This window comes from Rhincodon typus, chromosome 1 (assembly GCF_021869965.1).
Source record: "Rhincodon typus isolate 14 chromosome 1, sRhiTyp1.1, whole genome shotgun sequence".
Taxonomy (NCBI): domain Eukaryota; kingdom Metazoa; phylum Chordata; class Chondrichthyes; order Orectolobiformes; family Rhincodontidae; genus Rhincodon; species Rhincodon typus.
The window spans coordinates 27037477-27058507 of record NC_063332.1 but is presented as its reverse complement, the minus strand read 5'-3'; the positions used below and the strand labels follow the sequence as shown (position 1 = coordinate 27058507).

The 21031-nt window shown below is 40.9% G+C and overlaps 1 protein-coding gene across 1 annotated transcript in view; it reads left to right on the top strand.

Moving 5' to 3' along the window:
- The window catches only part of loxhd1a (lipoxygenase homology PLAT domains 1a), a 131150-nt gene that overhangs the window by 106141 nt on the left and 3978 nt on the right, over positions 1-21031 (top strand). The window contains exons 30-39 of the mRNA XM_048603627.1: positions 1421-1568; positions 4717-4925; positions 6646-6831; positions 7228-7355; positions 10590-10707; positions 12973-13150; positions 14517-14702; positions 16665-16835; positions 19306-19444; positions 20461-20622. Of these exons, the coding sequence (XP_048459584.1) occupies positions 1421-1568; positions 4717-4925; positions 6646-6831; positions 7228-7355; positions 10590-10707; positions 12973-13150; positions 14517-14702; positions 16665-16835; positions 19306-19444; positions 20461-20622 (1625 nt within the window). The remainder of the gene's footprint in view (positions 1-1420; positions 1569-4716; positions 4926-6645; positions 6832-7227; positions 7356-10589; positions 10708-12972; positions 13151-14516; positions 14703-16664; positions 16836-19305; positions 19445-20460; positions 20623-21031) is intronic.

Below are 21031 nucleotides of genomic sequence, written 5' to 3'. Positions count from 1 at the left end.
TGGCCTGCTGTGTTCATCCAGCTCTGCACCTTGTTGTCTCAGATTTTCCAGCATCTGCAGTTCCTACTATCTGGAAAATATTACTGGTGTCTCTCAGTCATACAGTCATAGAGTCATAGGGCTGTATAGCAGGGAAACAGACCCTTCAGTGCAACTCGTCCATACTGACCAACATCCTAAATTAATCTAGTCCCATTTGCCAGCATTTGGGTCATATCCTTCTAAACCCTTCCTATTCATATACCCATTCAGATGCCTTTTAAATATTGTAATTGTACCAGCCTCCACCACTTCCTCTAGCAACTCATTCCATAGACTCACCACCCTCTGCATGAAAAAATTGCCCCTTAGGTCCCTTTTAAATCTTACCCCTTTCACCTTAAACCTATGCCCTCTACTTTTGGACTCCCCCACCTCAGAGAAAAGACCTTGTCTATTCACCCTATCCATGCCCCCCATGCTTTTATAAACCTCTATAAGGTCACCCCTCAGCCTCTGACACTCCAGGGAAAATAGGCCCAGCCTATTCAGCCTCTCCCTATAGCTCAAACCCTCCAACCCTGATAATATCCTTGTAACTCTTTTCTGAACCCTTTCAAGTTTCACAACATCCTTACTACAGCAGGGAGACCAGCACTGAACACAGTATTCCAAAAGTGGCCTAACTAATGTCCTGTATAGCTGCAACATGACCTCCCAATTCTTGTACTCAATGCACTGACCAATAAAGGCAAGCATACCAAACTCCTTCTTACTGTCCTATCTATCTGCGACTCCACTTTCAAGGAACTATAAACCTGCACTCCAAAGTCTCTTTGTTTAGCAACACTCCCCAGGGCCTTACCATTAAGTGTATTTACATTTGTAAATGCAAATGTAAGTGCACTTTCATTTAATCGCATTAAGTCCTGCCTGGATTTGCTTTCCACTCCTCAGCCCATCGGCCCATCTGATCAGGATCCTGTTGTACTCTAAGGTAACCTTCTTTGCTATACACTACACCTCCAATTTTGGTGTCATCTGCAAACTTACTAACCACACTTCCTATTTTCACATCCAAATTTATATATATGACAAAAAGCAGTGGACCCTTTGTCACTGCATTTCAATAGACTGGTGATTGGACTCTTTTGATAACAATATTGAGACATGATAGTGGGATCACTTCTCATGTTCTCAAACGTAGACCCCTTGATGGGAAATTTCCACATCCGTCTGTGAGCAAGAGTTCAAAAGCATCAATTATGGTGAACATGAGGGGAACAAAACAGGGGAGTGAAATTGGCTTGTGGAAAAAGCTGAGGGTTGGGACGATATGGGAAATTGAGGTGAGGGATTTAGAACAGTGATGATGTTAGACGTAAAGCATTGGAGTGAATGTCATTTCACCTTGGATGATCTTTTCGATTTATCCTTATAGGGTTATGAGGGAGATCGATCAAGTATTTACAGTTCTGCTAAAAGCTTACATGGTTCCTCGTTGAGTGTCCGAAACATCAACAATAGTGCTCTAACCAAGAAGGGTAAACGGAAAAGCATTATTGAAGACACAGTTGAGGAAGGACCTAGTAAGAATATATTCAACTTTATTTTGCCCATGCTTATTAAAAAAAATATAATTAGCTTTCTGAAAAGACTTTAAACACATGACAGAAATAAAGTTAGCCTTCTGTCCATTTAGCAAAATCAATGATACATCACAGAGCTTTCTGCAAGAATCATTGTTAAAAGCTGTCTCATAAAGGATGCTTTGCCTTTCCTCTTTACAATTTTTATTATTGCCTGCTACTTGAAATGTAGTTATTTCTCCATCCCAGAGGAGAAGCACATTAACACAGTCCTTCCCGAATACATACTTGGCACCAGAAATCACTAAATATTAACATGTTTCCACAAGGTGCTACAAGTTAGGCTCATTAGCAAAATTGCAAATCATAAAATAAAATGGATCATAGAATAATACAACGATACAAAAGTGACTAAGGGATAGAAAACAGTTGTGGTGGATGATTTTTCTGTTAGAAGGGAGACGTACTGTGGTGTTCTGCAAGGCTCAAACCACTGCTGCTTTTGATAAATATCAGTTGCTTGGGCTTGGGGGTACAGGGCACATACTCACAATTTGTGGAAGAAACGATATTGAAAATGTAGTAAAAGACAACAACATACTTCATGTTGGAGTGGCCTAACACATGGCAGATGAGATTCAATGCAGCAAAGAGCGAAGTGTTGCATTTTAGAATGAGAAAATGGTGCACTTTTAGAAGGAGCATAAGATCTAAGGTGTTTGTACTTAAAAGTACAGGCATCAAGTCAAAGCCTGAAGATTATGTTAAATCTATATAAAGTATAGTCCAAGCAAAGTATGTGTCCAATTCTGAGTGGCACACTTCAGGGAGGATTTAAAGGTTTGGAGCAGATGCAGCAAGATTTTTAGAATATTCACAGCTATCAACATTAGAATAACAGATTATCCATTCATTATCACATTGTTTTTTGTGGGATTTTGGTGTGTGTAAATTGGCTGATATGTTTATTCAATACACCAGTAACTACACTGAAGGCTAAGACATGGGGGAGGAATACCCTGAAAATTGTGAGATGGAGGGAAGGACACACTGAACAAGTGGAGATGTGAGGAGGGTGAAATTGAAGGTCGAGAGGTGGGGGAAGTAATACTTAAAGATGAGAAATTTAAGATGAGAAGTTAAAGGAGAGAAAATATAGGCAAAATACTCAATAAAAGATATGTGGAAGTTTAAAGATGACAGAGAGGCAATGAAGAATTAGACAGAGGGAGAAGCATATTGAGAGTGAAACACAAGGATCTGAGTTAGAGGGAGAAACATAAAGATGAGTGATGCAGGGAAAACAGATTGAAGGGTGTGATATGAAGGGAAAGACCTTAAGAGGATAAAGGCTGAAAGATAATGGGTGAAGTCAGTGAGTAATATTGGGAGAAAGATGAGAAAGAAAGAAAAACTGGAGGCTAAGCATAGAAAGGGCAATGGATTTGCATAAATCTTTCAAAAATAGCATAGACACACTGAGCTAATTGTTCTCCTGTGAGATCCTATAAAGGAAGAATCACTGATATTAAATTTAGAGAAAAACACACTTAAGGGTTGGAAGTTAGTGGAGAAACAGGCTGAGAAATTTAAAATTAAGAAACTAAAGGAGAGAAATGCAGAAAACATACGCTGAAACACAAGATGTAGGGAAATGGGGACCTGAGGGTTAATTTGCATTGACAGGACATTTGATGGAGTAATTAGTGAAACATAAGGGATGTTGAGCTTCATAGAGGTATTGAGTACAAACCAACAAAGATATTCAGAGCTTCATCAAGCTCTGGTTAGGTCCCAACTCTATTACACCTAGTTCTGGTCACTGCATTTATTGAAGGATGTGAGTCCTTCTGATAGTGCAGAGTAGATTAACTAGAATGGTGCCAGGGATGAGGGATTTTAGCTACCAGGTTAGCTGTTCTCCTTGGGGCAAAGAAGGCTGAAGGGAGATGCACAAATTTATGACAGGGTTAGACAGAGTTAGGTAAAGAAAAGCTGCTGACATAAGCTGATGTGACAAGATTTAAGGTTTTGGGTAGGTGACACGAGGTGAGGAGAGGTGTGATGAAGAACATTTTTGCACTATCAGTGGCCTATGTGGTGAACTTATGGTCTATATGGAGTGTGGAGGCAAATACAATCAATTATTTCAAAATCAAGTTGAATGGGCACTTGGCAGGCCTGTGGGGATAGTGTGGGGAAATGGAACAGATTGGATTCCTCTATAAAGAGATAGGATGGACTCAATGTGCTGAATGCATTTTTGTGAGTCATAATGTATTTTTGGCAAGATTCTTCAATGGCCATGTTTCCTGCACTGCCACCCGAAGGGTCAGTTCAGAATGCATTCCCGCTGGTACTGACTGCCCTGCAGCCACTTAACATTGAGCAAGCCTTAACTAGCTCAGAGTCAGGCTCTTGCCCCCATCTGGAGAGGCTGGCCCACCTTAGTGAGTTGCCAAGTAATCAGATGGCCAGACACTCTATGGAACCAACAGCACCAGAGTGGAACAGTGGCCACAGCTAGGACTTCAGCCAGTCCATGAAAAAGAGGAGTTAAGGGGGGCCAGACTGAAGGTAAGTCCAGGATCCACACCCCACGCTAAAATTCATGGGGGCCCTCCTTGGCATTGGCTCTTCCCTGCAGCTAGTATTATTGTAGCAGGGACTGGATAGGGCACTGAATGGCCATGAATTGGTCTTTTAGAATCCCAATAGACCCAAGGATAGATAATCCACGCAATGCCTCCAGCGCCTCTCCAACCTACCCAGAGTTAGACAGGTCATGGTGTTTGGATAAGCAGCAGGTAGACACTCCCCTCATACATGACTGTGGGGCGCCATGCAATTCTGACCCTGGACTCTATAAATTGAAGCAGCAACACACTAAAGATTGAACAATGGATGGGAACATAAAAAGCATGCAGAAAGAATGGAGAAAATTGTTGATTTGGTTTGCAGTTCTATTTATCAGCAACTTGGGAATGGGAACCTACAGCTGGCAGGTTTACATGGACAGATTTACAACTCCAGCTCATACTGCAACCATTGTTGAAGAGATTTGTGAACAAATCAAAGGAGAAATTGACATTGAACTGATCATGAGATAATGAAGTAACACATTTTCTTGACTTTCATCTGTTAACAGACATTCCTTACCACGTAACAATTACCACAGGCCAGGAAAGAGATGCTGGTACCAATAGCCGTGTATATATCATTATCATGGGACCCATGAAGATTCACACTTCACGAATGTGGCTGGAGCTTCCTGAAGGCAAAAATGCATTTCTTCCAGGATCCATGGAAAAGTTTCAGGTGATGGGGTTGGACGTTGGCGAGATTAAGAAAATTGAGGTGAGCTCAGATAAAATCCTAAAGTATTGATTCTGTCCAGCAACTACAATGTTCCTGTTAACACTGGAAACTGCTCTAATGAGTTTCTGGATCTGGTCATAAATTTACAAATATTTACCAACAAGAGATAGGGAACAAATTTTATACTTTATAATTTTTAATGAAATGTTCCAGTTTGTAACCCTTTGATCCAGAGTACAATCATAACCGTGCTGTTAAGTGGAGATCAGCTGCCTTTAGTAGCAGCCTTTTGGTCAGGTTGTCAAATCAGTGACAGATGGAATTTAACCCTGATAAATGTAAGGTGGTGCACCTTGGAAGAAGGAACAAGACAAGGGAATACTCAGTGAATGGCTGGACACTCGGAAACTCAGAGGAACAGAGCGATTCAGGTGCTTGTCTACAGATCCCTGAAGGTGGTGGGACAGGTTAATATGGGTGATAAAGAAGGCATACAGGATACATACCTGCCTTTATCAGTCAAGGCATAGATTATAAAAGTAGGGGAGGCCATGTTGGAGCTGTACAGGACTTTGCTTACACTATTGGAAGGATGTGACTGGAGAGGGCGCAAAGAAGATTTACCTAAATGTTGCTTGGGATGGAGCATTTCAGCGATGAAGAGAGGTTGGATAAACTTGTGTTGTTTTCTTTGAAGCAGAGAAGGTTGAGGGGGTAACTAATAGAGTGTGTAAGATTATGAGGGACAGGGTGAATAGAAAGCAGCTGTTCCCCTTGGTTGAAGGGTCATTAATGAGGGGACATAATTTTAAAGTGAAAGACAGGAGGTTTAGAGGGTATTTGATGTAAAAGAATTTTCACCCAGAGGGTGGTGGAGGGTCTGAAATGTACTGCCTAGGAGGATAGTTGAGCAGAGGAACCTCACAACTTTTAAAAATGTACATGGATGAGTACTTGAAGTGTCATAGCATTCAAAGCAGTGGGCCTAGTACAGAAAAGCGGGACTAGTATAGGTAGGAGTATATTTTTGTACTATTTTCAGTAGTATGTTATAGTACAGATTCAAAGGCAGAATGGCCTCTTCTGAACTATATGTTTCTATGATTCTGGTGTGGTACCACATCAAGTGACCATTCATCGCATGCACATTAGCCACCAAGTTTCAGCAAGTTTGGGATGCAGTGCTCAGTGCTTAGAATATAGGCTCAGTTTACATAAGCTCTCACAGAAGGATATGGAATCGAACTCCACAACAGAGACATGAAGGCTAAATCTAGGCTAACCTTCCAGTGAAGTGCTGAGGGTGTGTTCACATCTTTCACATGAGATATCAAAACAATCCTCCCTCTCATGTAGACACATAAGATTCTGTGAAACTATTAACAGAAAATAAAGTTGTGCTACTGGTCACATGCTGCAGTTTGCTGTCCACAAATTGGCTATCCCACACTACAACAGTGACAAAACTTTAAAAGTAGTTAAGCAAAATATCATGAAAGCTGGAAATCAGAAAACAATGGAAACCCTCAGCGTGCCACACAGACAGAGAAGCAAAGAACTTGAGATGAAAGGTCATTGACCAGATAATGTCAATTTTGTTTCTCTCTCCACAGGTGTTGCTTGACCGGTTGAGTATTTCCAGCAATTTTTTGCTACAAAATTACTTCATTGCCTGTAACAAAATGCAAATCATCTTTTGGCCCTTTCACATTTCCAATATTGTGTTGTCCTCTGATTGTGGTTTATTCTCCCTGAACAGTTGGGTCACGATGGTGCCACTCCAGAGAGTTGCTGGTTAGTGGAGGAGCTGGAAATCTCAGTGCCTACTAAAGGTGTCATGTATGTCTTTCATTGCAAATGCTGGCTTGCCAAAGACCGGGGTGATGGACTGACAGCACGGGTGTTCAACATCCTCGATGCAGAAGCTGTCCAGATTGGACATAAGGTAAGAATTACTTCATATTTTTCCGTAATGCGTCCAAAATATATAATCTAGCATAATCAGAAGGGTTTGAATGAAGAAAAGGAAATGTGATCAGTTTGGACATTGGAGATGATTAAAAATAAGTAAGAAATGGGTTTAGAGATAAAAATGAAAGGCGCACAGAAATAGAATCTATACAAAAGAAGGAATATGAAAGTGGACTGGAATAGTGAATCAGTAATGAAATGGTAAACAATAAACAAGATGGAAAGTGGGAATCAGAGTTGTAGTGATGAAATGGATCACAGAGAAGAGAGATAAATACAAATTGAATTTGTAATGATGAAATAATAATTCAATTCTCTGGTTGTGCCTGCCATTAGTATTAAGTTAACACCAAATATGGCTGTTGAACAGATCTCTTATGAAATAACTGTGGTTACTGGTGACGTCCAAAATGGTGGGACAGATGCCAACATTTACATGTCTGTCTTTGGAGCCAATGGAAGCACAGAGGAGATGTTACTTGATAAAAATGGAGACAGGTGGGTTTTAAACTTCAATATGATTCCAAACGCCAAGATTTGATCCATCTATGATTCTTACAGACAGTAGTCTTCAATATCCTAGTTTGTATCATGTAAGCATTAGGACTGATTCACCTCATTTTCAGTACTGGTAGTGTCTTCAAAGCCTTTACTTATAAACTACTTTTTCCAATAACAGAAATAAAGCTGTGCTTTAAGAGCTATTTGCCACTTGCTTTGTAATTTAAAAATAATATTTGGGCTTGAATGAGCGTTTTGAGTTTGAAACTGGAAGTAGGAAACTGCAGCTCACTATGCCACCTAATTTAAACTCCAAGTAATAATGCCCAGCAATTGAATTGAAAGCTCATCTCAGTAACTATGATGATGCAACCATCATAAATAGTTAAAACCGTCTGGTTCACTATGCCCTTTAAGGAAGGAAACTGACATCCTCACTTGGTTTGGCTTTCATGTGACTCCAGACCCGCAGAAATGTGATTGATTTTTAACTGCCCTCTGATTGGCTTAGCCAGCCATTTTGTTTGGTGGCAATTAGAGAAGGGCAACAAAATATTGGTCTTTCCAGCTACATCTACATCCCATGAAAGATTGAATAAGACAGTGCAGAATTCTGTATCTGAGAAGTGGTCTTCTTTGGACCTACCTGTAAGTATTCAACACGGACGAGTACTGTTTCATCAGTAAAAGGATGGGGGCAGTAGCTGGTAATCAGCAGAATGTTCCTTGCCAAGTTTCACCTGATGCCATGATGTTGAGGATTCCCCTGGCCAACTGTCTCCCAAATGTCACTGTGCCACCATCTTTCTCATGTCTGTCCTGCCAATAGGTCAGGATGTAGCCAGGGATGGTTGTCTGGGATATTGAATGGTATGATTTTGTGAGTATGATTACTTCAGGCTGTTGCTTGACTTGTCTATGACAGTTTTCCCAGCCCTCGATGTTGTTAAGGAGAATTTTGGAAAGTTGACGGCTTGATTTGCAGCTGTCTTTTGCAATGCCTAGATTGACGTTGACTGGTCCATCCAATTTAGATCCCAGTCTATCACAACTGTCCTGGACAGAAACTGGTGTGAGGGGACAATCCTTACCTTAGAACACTGTAATGTTAACCCTTTAATATATCCCTTAATGTATTCCTATTTTTAACTTATTTTAAACTATGTAATTAAGTAACTACCTTTATCCCTTTGCTGTATCCAAGAACTGTACCTAGGTACTTATACCTAAGATGTCGCCATAAGAAGGCAGACATTGTGAAAGCTTTTCACTGTACTCCTACTTTGGGGCACATGTGACAATAAAAAAAAGATATTGGATTTTCAGGAATTTAAAATAGCAGGAAGGACAGGGAAATGGAATGGGAGGCTGTGCTGTACCCTCCCTCATGACTCCCCAAGTTCTACATATGGTCACTGGGGAAGGGGAAGTCAGTAGCGATCTCAGCAGGAGAGGAAAGGGCAACACAGTGATCAGGGCAGGGACCATGAGACCATTAGTGAAGTGAGCAGACATAGAACATTTAACCCATTGAGTCTGCTCTGCAATTCAATGAGATCATGACTGATCTGATAATCTTCAACTGAACTTTCATACCTTGGCCACATAACCCTGGATTCCCTCAATGATTAAAAATCTGTCTCTCTCAGCTTCAAATACACTTAATGATCTAGCCTCAACAGTCCTCTGCACTAAAGAATTCCACAGATTCACAACACTCTGAGAGAAGAAATTCCTCCTCATCTCAGTCTTAAATGGGTGACCTCTTACTTTGAGATTATGCCTACTGGTCCTAGACTGTTCCACAAGGAACAACCTTTCTTCACTAATCCTGTCATACAGTCATAGAATCATATAGACCCTTCGGCCCAACCAGCCTATGCTGAACATAATCCCAAACTAAACTAGTCCCAGCTGCCTGCTCCTGGCCCATTTCTCTCCAAACGTTTCCTATTCATGTACTTATCCATATGTCTTTTAAACGTTGTAATTGTGTCCACATTCACCACTTCCTCAGGAAGTTCATTCCACACGCGAACCACCCTCTTGTGTAAAATATTTGCCCCTCATCTTTTTTAAATCTCTCTCCTCTTACCTTAAAATGTGCCCCCTAGTCTTGAAATCTCCCATCCTAGGAAAGTGACAACTACCATAAACCCTCATGATTTTATAAACTTCTATCAGGTCACCTGTCAACCTCCTACACTCCAGTGAAATAAATCCCCTTTTCCAGCCGTTTTCTTTAACACAAATTTCCATACTGGTAACTTCCTTGTAAATCTCTTCTGAATTCTCTCCAGCTTAATAATATCCTTCCTATAATTGGGCAACCAGAACTGGACGCAGTATTCCAGAAGAAGCCACACCAATGTCCCATACAACCTCAATATGACTTCCCAACTCCTGTACCCAAAGGACTGAGCAATGAAGGCAAGTGTACTCATCACCTTTTTAACCACCCTGTCTATATGTGACACAACCTTAAAAGAATTATGCACCTGAACCCCTAGGTCCCTCTGCTCTACAACACCACCCCAGTCCCTACCATTAATTGTATAAGTCTTACCCTGTTTGTTGTACCAAAATGCAACACCTCGTATTTATCCAGAGTGAACTCCATCTGCTATTTCTCAGCCTATTGACCCATTTGATCAAGATCCCTTTGTGATTTTAGAAAACCTTCTTCACTGTCTACAGTGCCACCAATTTTGGTGTCATCTGCAAACTTACTAACCATGGCTCCTGTATTCTCATCCAAATCATTTATAATAAATGACATGCAAAAGTGGGCCCAGAACTGATTCCTATGGTACACCGCTGGTCACAGGCCTCCTGTCCGAAAACAACCCTCCACCATTACTCTCTGTCTCCTGCCATTAAGCCAATTATGTATCCAATTAGCAAGCTCACTCTGAATCCCATGTGACGTAACTTTACTAATTAACTGTCAAGTCCCCTAAGACTTTTGTTTCTTTCAATAAAGTTGATTCCATATTCTAATGAGTACAGAGGCACCAGCAGGCCCAGTCACTCCATTTCCCCGTCTTTTCAATGGCTATCCCACTGGATTTTAGCCAGGAGCATTCATCTCCTGATCTTGGGAGACATTCTTGTGCCACTTTGAAATGAATGATTCTCTTCTCACCAAATTCAAAACCTCATGTCACTGTGGTTATTAATTCTTCCTGCCATTTGTGTTGCTTCTTGTTCCATGATGCATTTATCTTCCAGATTCGAAAGAGGCCAAGAGGATACCTTCTCCATGGTGATTGCAGATATTGCTCCTCTCCGGAAAATAAGGATTCGCACTGATACTAAAGGATATCGTCCCGACTGGTTCCTGGATAAGGTGATACTGAGGACTCAACATCAGTGAGAAATTGGGATCGTGCTGTGAGTTAGTAGGGGAAGTAGAGGGAGATTATTTCCTCAAGTTCAGAGCAAGAAGATGTAAACATAATATTAAGTTGAGGCCATTCAGGGCTAACGTCAGGAAACACTTCCTTGCCCAAACTGTAGTAAAGATCTAGAACTCTCCCCTGAAAAAAAATGCTGAGGTCAATTGAAATTTTCAATACAGGTTGGTAGATTTTAGTTGGACAGAAGTATTAATGTTACCAAAGCATGTCGGTGGGGTTAACATCATGATTATCAATTTTCAAATGGATGAGAAAAGGAATTTGAAGGGTTGACTGGCCTCCTCCTGGTCCTATGCTCCTTGAATTGTAACGTGGTCACAGTCACACGTCTTTGTTGATTTTTACCAAGGCTGAATGGAGTTGAACAGAGAATTTTTGGCTTTGATTCCATGGACTGTGTACTTGACGTTCTTGGAAGAGTAGCAATCAAATAATACTGGAGGAAGGAACGCATCAAGGGATACTTTTGATGATGGCTGTTTTGAGCTCAGAGGTTTGTAGACTTAAAAGTTGGTTTGCTGAGTGTAGAATGGCTTGATGCCTGATGATATCATTACTTCATGTGATTGAATGTGACAAGGATGAGTACTATTTCATGTAATACTTGAAATTTATCATAATTCTTCCTAAACAATGAAGGCTTCATCGTGGGTTATGAAAATCTGTGTTTGATCCTCTTTGATCTGAAGTATTTGGTCTCAGTCATGGCAGTGACTGCAGTTTGAGCATATTGGATTATGTATGGAAATCTCAACTCCTGTTCATTCAGCAAACGCAGAGAGTGAAGACCTATGCAAATAAAATAGGGGAAGGATTGCATGCAGCCTGCTGATAGTGAGTGATTAGTAAATAATTTTGACTTGGACAGGACATCATCAGACAGTCAGTCTTTCTCAAATTGTATTGCAACAAGAGGTCAAACTTGCTCTCCATTTAGAAAAATGAACTTCTTTCCTAAGTTAAGGTTGTGGTGCAGTGCTGAGCATCCTGAACATTGTGAAGAGGACTAGTTCCCCTGCACAAGCCTAGGCAGTGAGGCAGGCCAGTGAAGCAAGAAGTGTATTTCTGCTAAGCCTGATCTTGGGCATCAAGAATTTTTAGGAGATTTCAAAGGCAAACAAGGCGTTGGCAAGGCCAAATAATGTGGTGAGAGACTTGACTGAAAAATTTTCTTTCATCGTGGGAAGGAGAAATAGTGGAACATCAAATATAATCCAAAGTTAGATGGGAAGAAATATGTTGGATTTATGATTGGAAAAGATTATAGCTCGGAGGAGTTTGAAAGCTTAGAAGATTCTTGGGTTTCGGTATCATTTATTGTTCTCAGTCTGATGATGTCTCAGTCTAGCCTACCATCTGGAGGAGAGCACTAAGATCCCAGACCAATCAGGAATACTGTAGGGCTCCTCACTGTAGGACACTGTAGATCCCTTTGAAGAATTTACAAGTTGTTAACAGGTAAGTGTAGCTACAGCTGCATGGCTATCACTATGGAGAAGGAATCTCATTGTCAGATGGATGGCCTGCCATTGCTGTGAATCTCTTGGGTGGGGTAAGAAACTAAAGGAGATCTCACTGTAGCCATCTACCAGGTGCAGAGTGGCGTCATCTACCATCAACAAGTGATCATGCTCCTCCTTTTTGCCATTCTGTTACTATCTCCAGCAGTTACTATCTGAGGCAGGAGTGCATCAGGTAGACAACCTGAGACAAAACTTTCAGAAATGCCCTTTCCTCCTACCTCCAAAAGCTGCCTCAAGTTTCTACACAAGTGGGCCAATTAGCATGCCTTTAAATGATTAGCATCAAGGGGCCAGCAATGGAATCCTGCATCATATTGGAAAGTGGATAATTGGGCATATCTGGGAAAGTGTAGTGGCTGTGTGTATGTAGATATAAACAGAATCACAATGGAGCAGAAAACACCATTAAGAGTGATAGTTGGAAAGTCTGGAATAATTAGGAATTATAAGACAGCAGTATTCCAAAGATGCAGTTTCCATTTTTCTCAGTGTACAAGACCATTGCTGACCTTCCTTGGAGAAATGGGAATTAGATTGTGGGTACTCGCTCTGGAAGAGTTGAGAAGGGAGTCCAGAATTAAGTGATGATTATGTTCAAGGAAACAAAAAGGAAAGAGAGCCCTTATTTTTTTTTCCCCACACTGGACGGACTGATTCTTTTCCTTCTTTTAGATTATCATGCTGAACCAGGCCACCCAGGAAGTGACCACATTTACCTACAATGACTGGCTGTCCAAAACACGGGGCACCAAGAGATCAACTATCTGTGAGCTTGCGGCAGTGATTGACGATGAAGTGATGATGGAGAATACCACCTACATCATTACTGTAAAAACCAGCGACGTTTCAGGTTGGTAAGAGTATAGTCTTCTGCCTGTTATTAATCACTGCCTCAATGCACAACATTTCAGAGTCACCATTGACCATCCAATATTTTCATATTGGGAAAGAAATTATAACCTGAATATCACTTGGAAATATCTACAATGCAAAATATAAATTACCTGAACTCTTCAATAAAATTCCAGCCTGAGCTCAGTTCCAGGTATCTCTATATGGGTTTGAACTATAGGGAGAGGCTGAATAGCTGGAATGTCGGAGGCTGATCTTATATGACCTTTGTAAAATCACGAGGGGCGTGATCAGTGTGAACAGCCAAATACTCATCCTATTTTAATACATTAAAACCAGATACTATTACACATGGTAATCATTGATATACTAGGTTCTGATCTTAACGGTTTTATCAGGTAAAGACTAATCTATCTTCTTCATGTGTTCATGACCATTTGCTGTTCAGACTGTCTCTCACCTTGAATAAAATGTGATGTGGTATAACATGGTTTATTCTTCTAGATTGTTCTAACTCAGATCAGACTATTCTATATATATATATGCAGTGATATGCAGCTGTTTGATATCATTGCAAAGTTGCTCCAGTCCTGAAGCCCTTACACGACATTGCCTGTATCATGTAGGCAATGACCTTTAAAAAATCCCCACCACTGCTCCTCTGCCGTTGCTGCCTGGACTTTCCCATGCAATGTAGCTGACCTGAATTATCAAGAAGATGTGTTTAAGTAAGCCTGTATCCCCTTTCTCCATTTTGCTGCACATTGTGTACATCTTACATCCAGCTAACATCCAGGGACTGATTGTGTGCCAAATTTCCTTCTTATAGACAGATAGGAGCTGAAGGACCCTGTTATTTTTCCTTGCACAATAATACTGCAGATATTTGGAGTGATGGCTCTGGCATTGCCATAACCTTATGCAAGGGTGGTTACTTATCTTTTTCTTAGTTTACAAACAAATGTTACAGGCCATTTAAGACTGCGATAAGAAGGAATTTCTTTAGATGGAGGGTGGTGAATCTTTGAAATTGTCTGCCCCAGACAGCTGTGAATACATTGAGCAGGTTGAATTCAAAAATTGATACATTTCTGGAGACTAATGGCAGTAAGATTATAACGATGGAGATAGTACAGGCAAAAGGCATGGAGGAGATAATCAGCTATGATCTAGAATGGCAGATCAAGTTTAATGGACTGAACTGCCTCCTCCTATTCCTATGTAACAATGTTAAATACATGCAAACACATATCTCAGTTGTGAAAGCCAATATAGTCCTTATCCCACAGCAAGGGGCTGCCTTGTATGTGCTCAGTTAAATGCACAGGGTGTATTTACATTGCATTATTATTTGTTGAAACCAGGGGCGGGAACTGATGCCAATGTATCCCTTATCATCTTCGGAGAGCACGGTGACACTGGCACCCTGGCACTGAAACAGTCTAATAATTCCAACAAGTTTGAGCGGAAATCCACGGATATTTTTAAGTTCACAGATATGTTAAGCCTGGGTGACCTGTCTAAGGTCCGAATTTGGCATGACAACAAGGGTATGTATAATGCTGTGAACATGGCCTAAAATATGTTCATAAGTTTCTTTTTCATTGATTTTTATCCTTTATTCAGTAATTTGTATTTATTCTTCCTCTTTACCTCAGGAAAGCAGGAACAAACTGGATCATTAGACTTTCTAAGACCCTGATCTGACAAATCAAATGAATCTGACAACTTATAATTGTGGTGCATTGACTCTGATTCTTGACTGGAGTCTCAGCATGTGCAATTTTCCCATAAATTTCCCGTTGCAAAAAGAGCAAATCAGTGGCATAAGTCTTTGAAATCTTACCTCAATAAATCATGTCGATCAAAAGTCACTTTATGAGGGTTAGCTAAAAAAGAAGTCTTTATTCAAAGGTTAATGTTTTGCCTGAAGTGGGTATTAGGCCTTTCAAAATGTAGTGGGGGCAGTAATGGGAGAGTTATCAGAGGTTAGAATTTCAGTGGGCTGAATGGCCTTTACTCATCTTTGAATTTAAATTTATTATTCCCTACATGACAATCTTGGGATTTCATTTGATATCCAAGACATCACTGAAGACAGTCCTGGGCCAGTAACTCAATGGAGACAATTACAGCCCAGAATCACTTGAACTGTTATTATGAGAAGGAATCTGAGCTGTACTCGGGTGCCTTTGCCTGAACGTTAAGAATGTGAAAATTGCCAATGGGTGAAGCTGGACACTCACATCCCTGTGTTGTAGGGTGCTGAAACCATTGTACCTCATTAAACACGACGCAAGCTTTTTTTTTCATTTTTGGAGTTTAACAATCCTTCACTAACAGAATCACCAAGTGGCATCAGAGCTGTATAATTGCTGGTGGTTCTGGAATGTGTATTTGCGTACATTTATCCTTGCATACAGGGGCAGGTTATTCAGTCACGCTGCCACTGTTTCAGGGGGAGGGGCCTTGGGAGAGGTCACCGTGATCCATGAGGAACTTTATCCATCTCTCTACCCTGTTTAAATGGCCCCGTCTCCCAAACCAATTTTCCGCCTTCGTAAGCTCCATTTAGATTTGCATCCTTAATAAAACTCTGATCACCGCCCCACCCCAAATCATCATGACTACTAACAGTGTTCATATGGCCATGAAGAGCCCAGAGGAGAGACATTCTCTGCTTTTCTTTTGCTTCCTTTTATTGAGTTCTCATAGTCCACAATGGACATTAAGAACTTGCACATGCAGTAAGTAGCAACCATGTTTCTTTTCAGATATACTTTGGTCTTTACATTTTGGAATTATGTCAAATTTTGTGCAGCTGTGATTTTCTGATTAACAAGTATAGGCTTATTATATAGACTGCTACTGGCCCAATGTGTATTGTATTGTATCAAAATAAAGAAGGACTGTTCCAATATATAATTCCAATTTATCATTTTCCATCTTTCTGTAAACTTATGTAAATAGATCCATTTCCCCTGCACAATTTCTCTTGACCTGAGGAGAGAACTTAGGGATTGAGCAAAGATTCTCCTTTTCCCAACCTTATTATAGAATCCCCACAATGTGGAAGCAGGCCATTTGGCCCATCAAGTCCACACCAACTCTCCAAAGAGCATCCCACCCGGACCCACACCCCCCCCCCTCCAATAACCCTGTATTTAGCATGACCAATCCACCTAACCTGTACATCTTTGGACTGTGAGAGGAAACTGGAGCACCCGGAGGAAGACCACACAGACACGGGGATAATGTGCAAACTCCACGCAGACAGTCACCCGAGAGTGGAATCGAGCACACATCCCTGGCGCTGTGAGGCAGCAGTGCTAACCACTGAGCCACCGTGCCATCCCATATCCTCAGGGTCTTCCACATTCTCTGCCAGAAACAGGTCTTATTAAATGTAAGTTTTACATGTTGAGATGTGAGTTTACACACCAAGAATGAGAGTGACAGGGCAAGAATATACTGATTAGCCAATGCAGCTTTTATTAATTTCCATCCTTCAGGACCAGGAGCTGGCTGGCACTTAGAGTATGTTGAAGTAAAGGATGAAGCCATGGAGGAAACGTTCCGATTCCCCTGTGACCGCTGGCTTGCCAAAAGTGAGGATGATGGGCAGATCATCCGTGAACTCCCCTGCGCCAATAATGACATTTTGGAACCTTCGGACCGCACACGTAGGTTTGAGTTACAGACATTGCATATTTAAGAGCTTGTTTAACATGCCTCTCAAAGCCAGGTATTAAGCAAATACTATCTCATTCTGGTGGTGAACTGGTTGTAGATTTTATATTTTAGACTTGAGTGGTATGGATGAAGGGATGATGGTATGGTAGCTAAATTTGCTGATGACTCAGGGATAGGGAGGAAAGTGAGTTGTGAAGAGGACATGAGGAGCCCACAAAGGGATATAAGTAGGTTAAGTGAGTGGCCATAGATCAGTCAAACACAGTATATAAAAAGGAGCATATTATCAAAATGGTGAAATGTTACAGAGCTCTGAGATACAGAGAGATCTGGATATTCTAGTGCATGAATTGCATAAGGTTAGTATTCAGATACAGCAAATAATCAGGAAAGCTAATAGAATGTTATGTTTTATTGCAAGTGAAATTGAATGCAAGACAAGGCAAGTGGTGCTTCCAAATACAGGGCATTGATGAGACCGCAACTGAAGTACTGTGCACGATACTTGTCACCATACTTATGGAAGGATGTTAATGTGTTGGAAGCAGTTCAGAGAGGGTTTAATAGACTAAACCTGAAATGGCTGATTGCCTTGTGAGGAAAGGCTACATAGATTAGGCCTGTATGAGTTCAGAAGAGGGAGAGATGACTTCATTGAAACATTTGAGATCCTGAGGGGAATTGACCAGGTGGATGTTGAAAGGATGTTCTTTTGTGGGAGAATCTAGAACTAGGAGGCATAGTTTTTAAAAAAATTAAACCAATTTAGTACAGAGATATGGAAAGTGTATTTTGTCCTAGAGGTTTGAGTCTTTGGAATCCCTTCCCTCAAAAGGCAATTAAAGCAAAATCTTAAATATTTCTAAGGCAAAGATAGATAGATTCTTGATCACCAAGGGCATGTGAGATTATCAGGGATAGGCAGGAATGTAGAGTTGAGGGCAAAATCAGATCAGCCATGATCTTATTGAATGGTGGAACAGGTTTGAAGGGCCTATTGGCCTATTGTTGTTCCTTGTTGGTATATTTGTAAAGGTATGCTGATATACCCACCATGAGATACAAAGCAACATATTTCTATGTTTCTATATTACTTATACTATTCTTATTTGTGTTAACTTTCCATCCCACCAGCATTCAAAGGATTATCCTCCACTATTTCCACCGCCTCCAGCAGATTACCACCACCAACACATCTTACCCTCCCCCCCACTGTCAGGATTCTGTAGGGAACATTCTTTCCTTAACTCACTGGTCTACTGCTCATCATCCTAGAATTTCCTCAGTCCCTCATGGCACCATCCGGTGAAATCGCAGAAGATGCATAAAATCACTTACCCATCAACCTTCTCCCTCTTCAGTGTCCAAGGCCCAAACGCATATTCCAGGTGAAGCAGTGGTTTATTTGTATTTCTTTCAATCCAGTCTTCTGTACTTGCTGCTCACAATGAAGTTTCCTTTACACTGGTGAGACCGATGCAGACTGGGTGACTGCATAGTGTAAGTTTGAGGAACAACACCTCATTTTTTGCTCAGATACTTTAGGACCCAGTATTGAATTCCACAACTTCAAAGCCTGACTGTATGACCTCTGACCTCAGTTTTTCTTATGTTGTCCGTGATTCCCAACTCCCTACAGCTTCCTGAGGAAGGGTCACCAGCCCTGAGACATTAACTCTGATTTCTCTTCACAGATGCTGCCAGACCTGCTGAGCTTTTCCAGCAACTTCTGTTTTTGTCGACACAGCTTTGTCTTGTTTACTTTCCTCTTAGCAGAGAGAACCTATTTCCTGCCTTGCACACCTTAATTTACACCCATTTTAAATTTCCAAAACTCTTCCATCATGTTTAGCAAGCACTTTGCCTTTTGCATTGAGCCTCAACATTGTTCCTCTCGCTGCTCCTCTGCTTCTGTCAAAAGTATAAAAGCCACCATTTTCCAACCCCTTTCAGTTCTGAAGTGTCATACCAGATTTGAAATGTTTACTTTGTGTTTCCTTCCACAGATGCTGCCAAGTTCTCGAGCACTTTGTGTGTTCGTTTCCTATTCCTACAATTGTCTTTTCAGTTTTAAAACTGGGGTTACTGTAGAGGTACTGTACTGTTGACTGCACTGCCAGAACAGTTTTTATTCTAATTGATTTCAAAAGGAAATCTTCTGTAACTTTCCAACACAGCAGAATTTCCTCACAGTTAAAGCTGCAAAGAGATGCAGTGTTATAGAACTCAAAGACATTAAGTGGCTGCTGAGAGGAATGTTTGAACTGGTATATGTCACATAACGAACATTAGTGGACTTCTTTTAAAATTATATCTTTTCATTTTTCTCTCATTCTTTAACTATCAAAATTACACTCTTTTGTGGTGATGAATGAAAGCTTTTCACTGTATTTCACTTTATTTCTCACTGTGGAGTACACGCGATCATAAAATCATTCGTAATTTTCTTTCCTTCAATAGGCTATGAAATCCTCACTGTGACTGGTGAGGGGGATGATGCTGAGACTAAGGAAAATGTCTGGGTTATGTTTGAAGGGAAGAAAGGAAAATCCAAAGAATTCACACTGGAAAACTCCTCCAAGAAAAGAAAATTCCTGAGGTAGAGTTAACAATAACAAAAACAAAGTCACTGGACCTGAAACGTTGACTCTGTTTTTTCCTTTACGATGCCACCAGACCTGCTGGGCTTTTTCAGCAACTTTGTTTTTGTTCCTGATTTACAGCATCCGCAGTTCTTTCGGGTTTTATTGTAGAGTTAGCAATACCTTAAGGCAATAGAAATTGAGGCAGAGCTTTCCTTCAAAGAAAACAAAGCCTATAGCTCAAGAGACAACAGAGTCTGAAAAGAACAACAAATTCAGAAGTTAAAACAGACAGCAGACTGGAATTTTGATGAGCTCTTACCATAGGCAGCATGGTGGCAGCACAATTCCAGCCTCGGGCAACTGTCTGTGTGGAGTTTGCACATTCTCCCTGCGTCTGCGTGGGTTTCCTCCGGGTACTCCGGTTTCCTCCCACAGTCCAAAGATGTGCAGGTTAGGTGGATTGGCCATGGTAAATTGCCCCATAGTGTTCAGGGATGTGAGATTACAACGTGTAGAGCTTGATGAACACAGCAGGCCAAAACTTGGCCTGCTGTGTTCATCCAGCTCTACACCTTGTTATCTCAGATTCTCCAGCATCTGCAGTTCCTAGTATCTCGTGTTCAGGGGTATGTAGCTTAGGTGGGTTATAGGGGGATGGGTCTGGGTGGGATGCACCAAGGTCAGTGTGGACTTGTTGGGCCGAAGGGCCTGTTTCCACATTGTAGGGATTCTATGTTCTATCTACAGTGGGGATTCTATGTTCTTAATTGTGCAGAGGGTATCTGGAAATGGGGAGAACTAAGTAATGGCCCAATTTTGGGAAAGCCTTTTGGAATGGGAGACAATACATGAACTGAAGTTACAGGGAGAAATATAAAAGTTGGTCCACCTCGTATGGCTTAGTAGGAGCAAGAAAGTAAATATCAATGGAGAAAATTATTATAATGGTAACTCTAGGGTTTATTTTAATTTAGAAGAACTTTATAACTGATTTGATTGTATTAAAAAGTTGCATTTCTTTTATGTTTAGAGGTGCTAAGGACAAATTTGAATTTTCTTCAAAGAACGTTGGTGATATAGCAACGATCTGTGTAGGTCACTGTCCACGAGATGTAAGGAAATTTACTTCAAAAAATGCTGTGGAATGGCATGTTAAGGAGATTATTGTTACAGAAAAGGAACTTGGTAACAAGTAAGTATTATCTAAAGTGGAACATTGAGTCGAAAAAATGACAACTATGGTTATATATATAAATATATACATATGTATTTAACCTCCAGTAGATGTTTTTTATATATATACTTGTTTGACATTGGCATCACTGGCTGAGCTGGTATTTATTGCCTGTCCCTAGTTGCCCTTGAGAAGGTAGCGGTGAGATTGCAAACCTGTCCTCAGAATCTGGATAGTAGGAACTGCAGATGCTGGAGAATCTGAGATAACAAGGTGTAGAGCTGGATGAACACAGCAGGCCAAGCAGCAGAGGGTCTAGGCCCGAAACGTCAGCCTTCCTGCTCCTCTAATGCTGCTTGGCCTGCTGTGTTCATTCAGCTCTACACCTTGTTATCTCAGATTCTCCAGCATCTGCAGTTCCTACTAT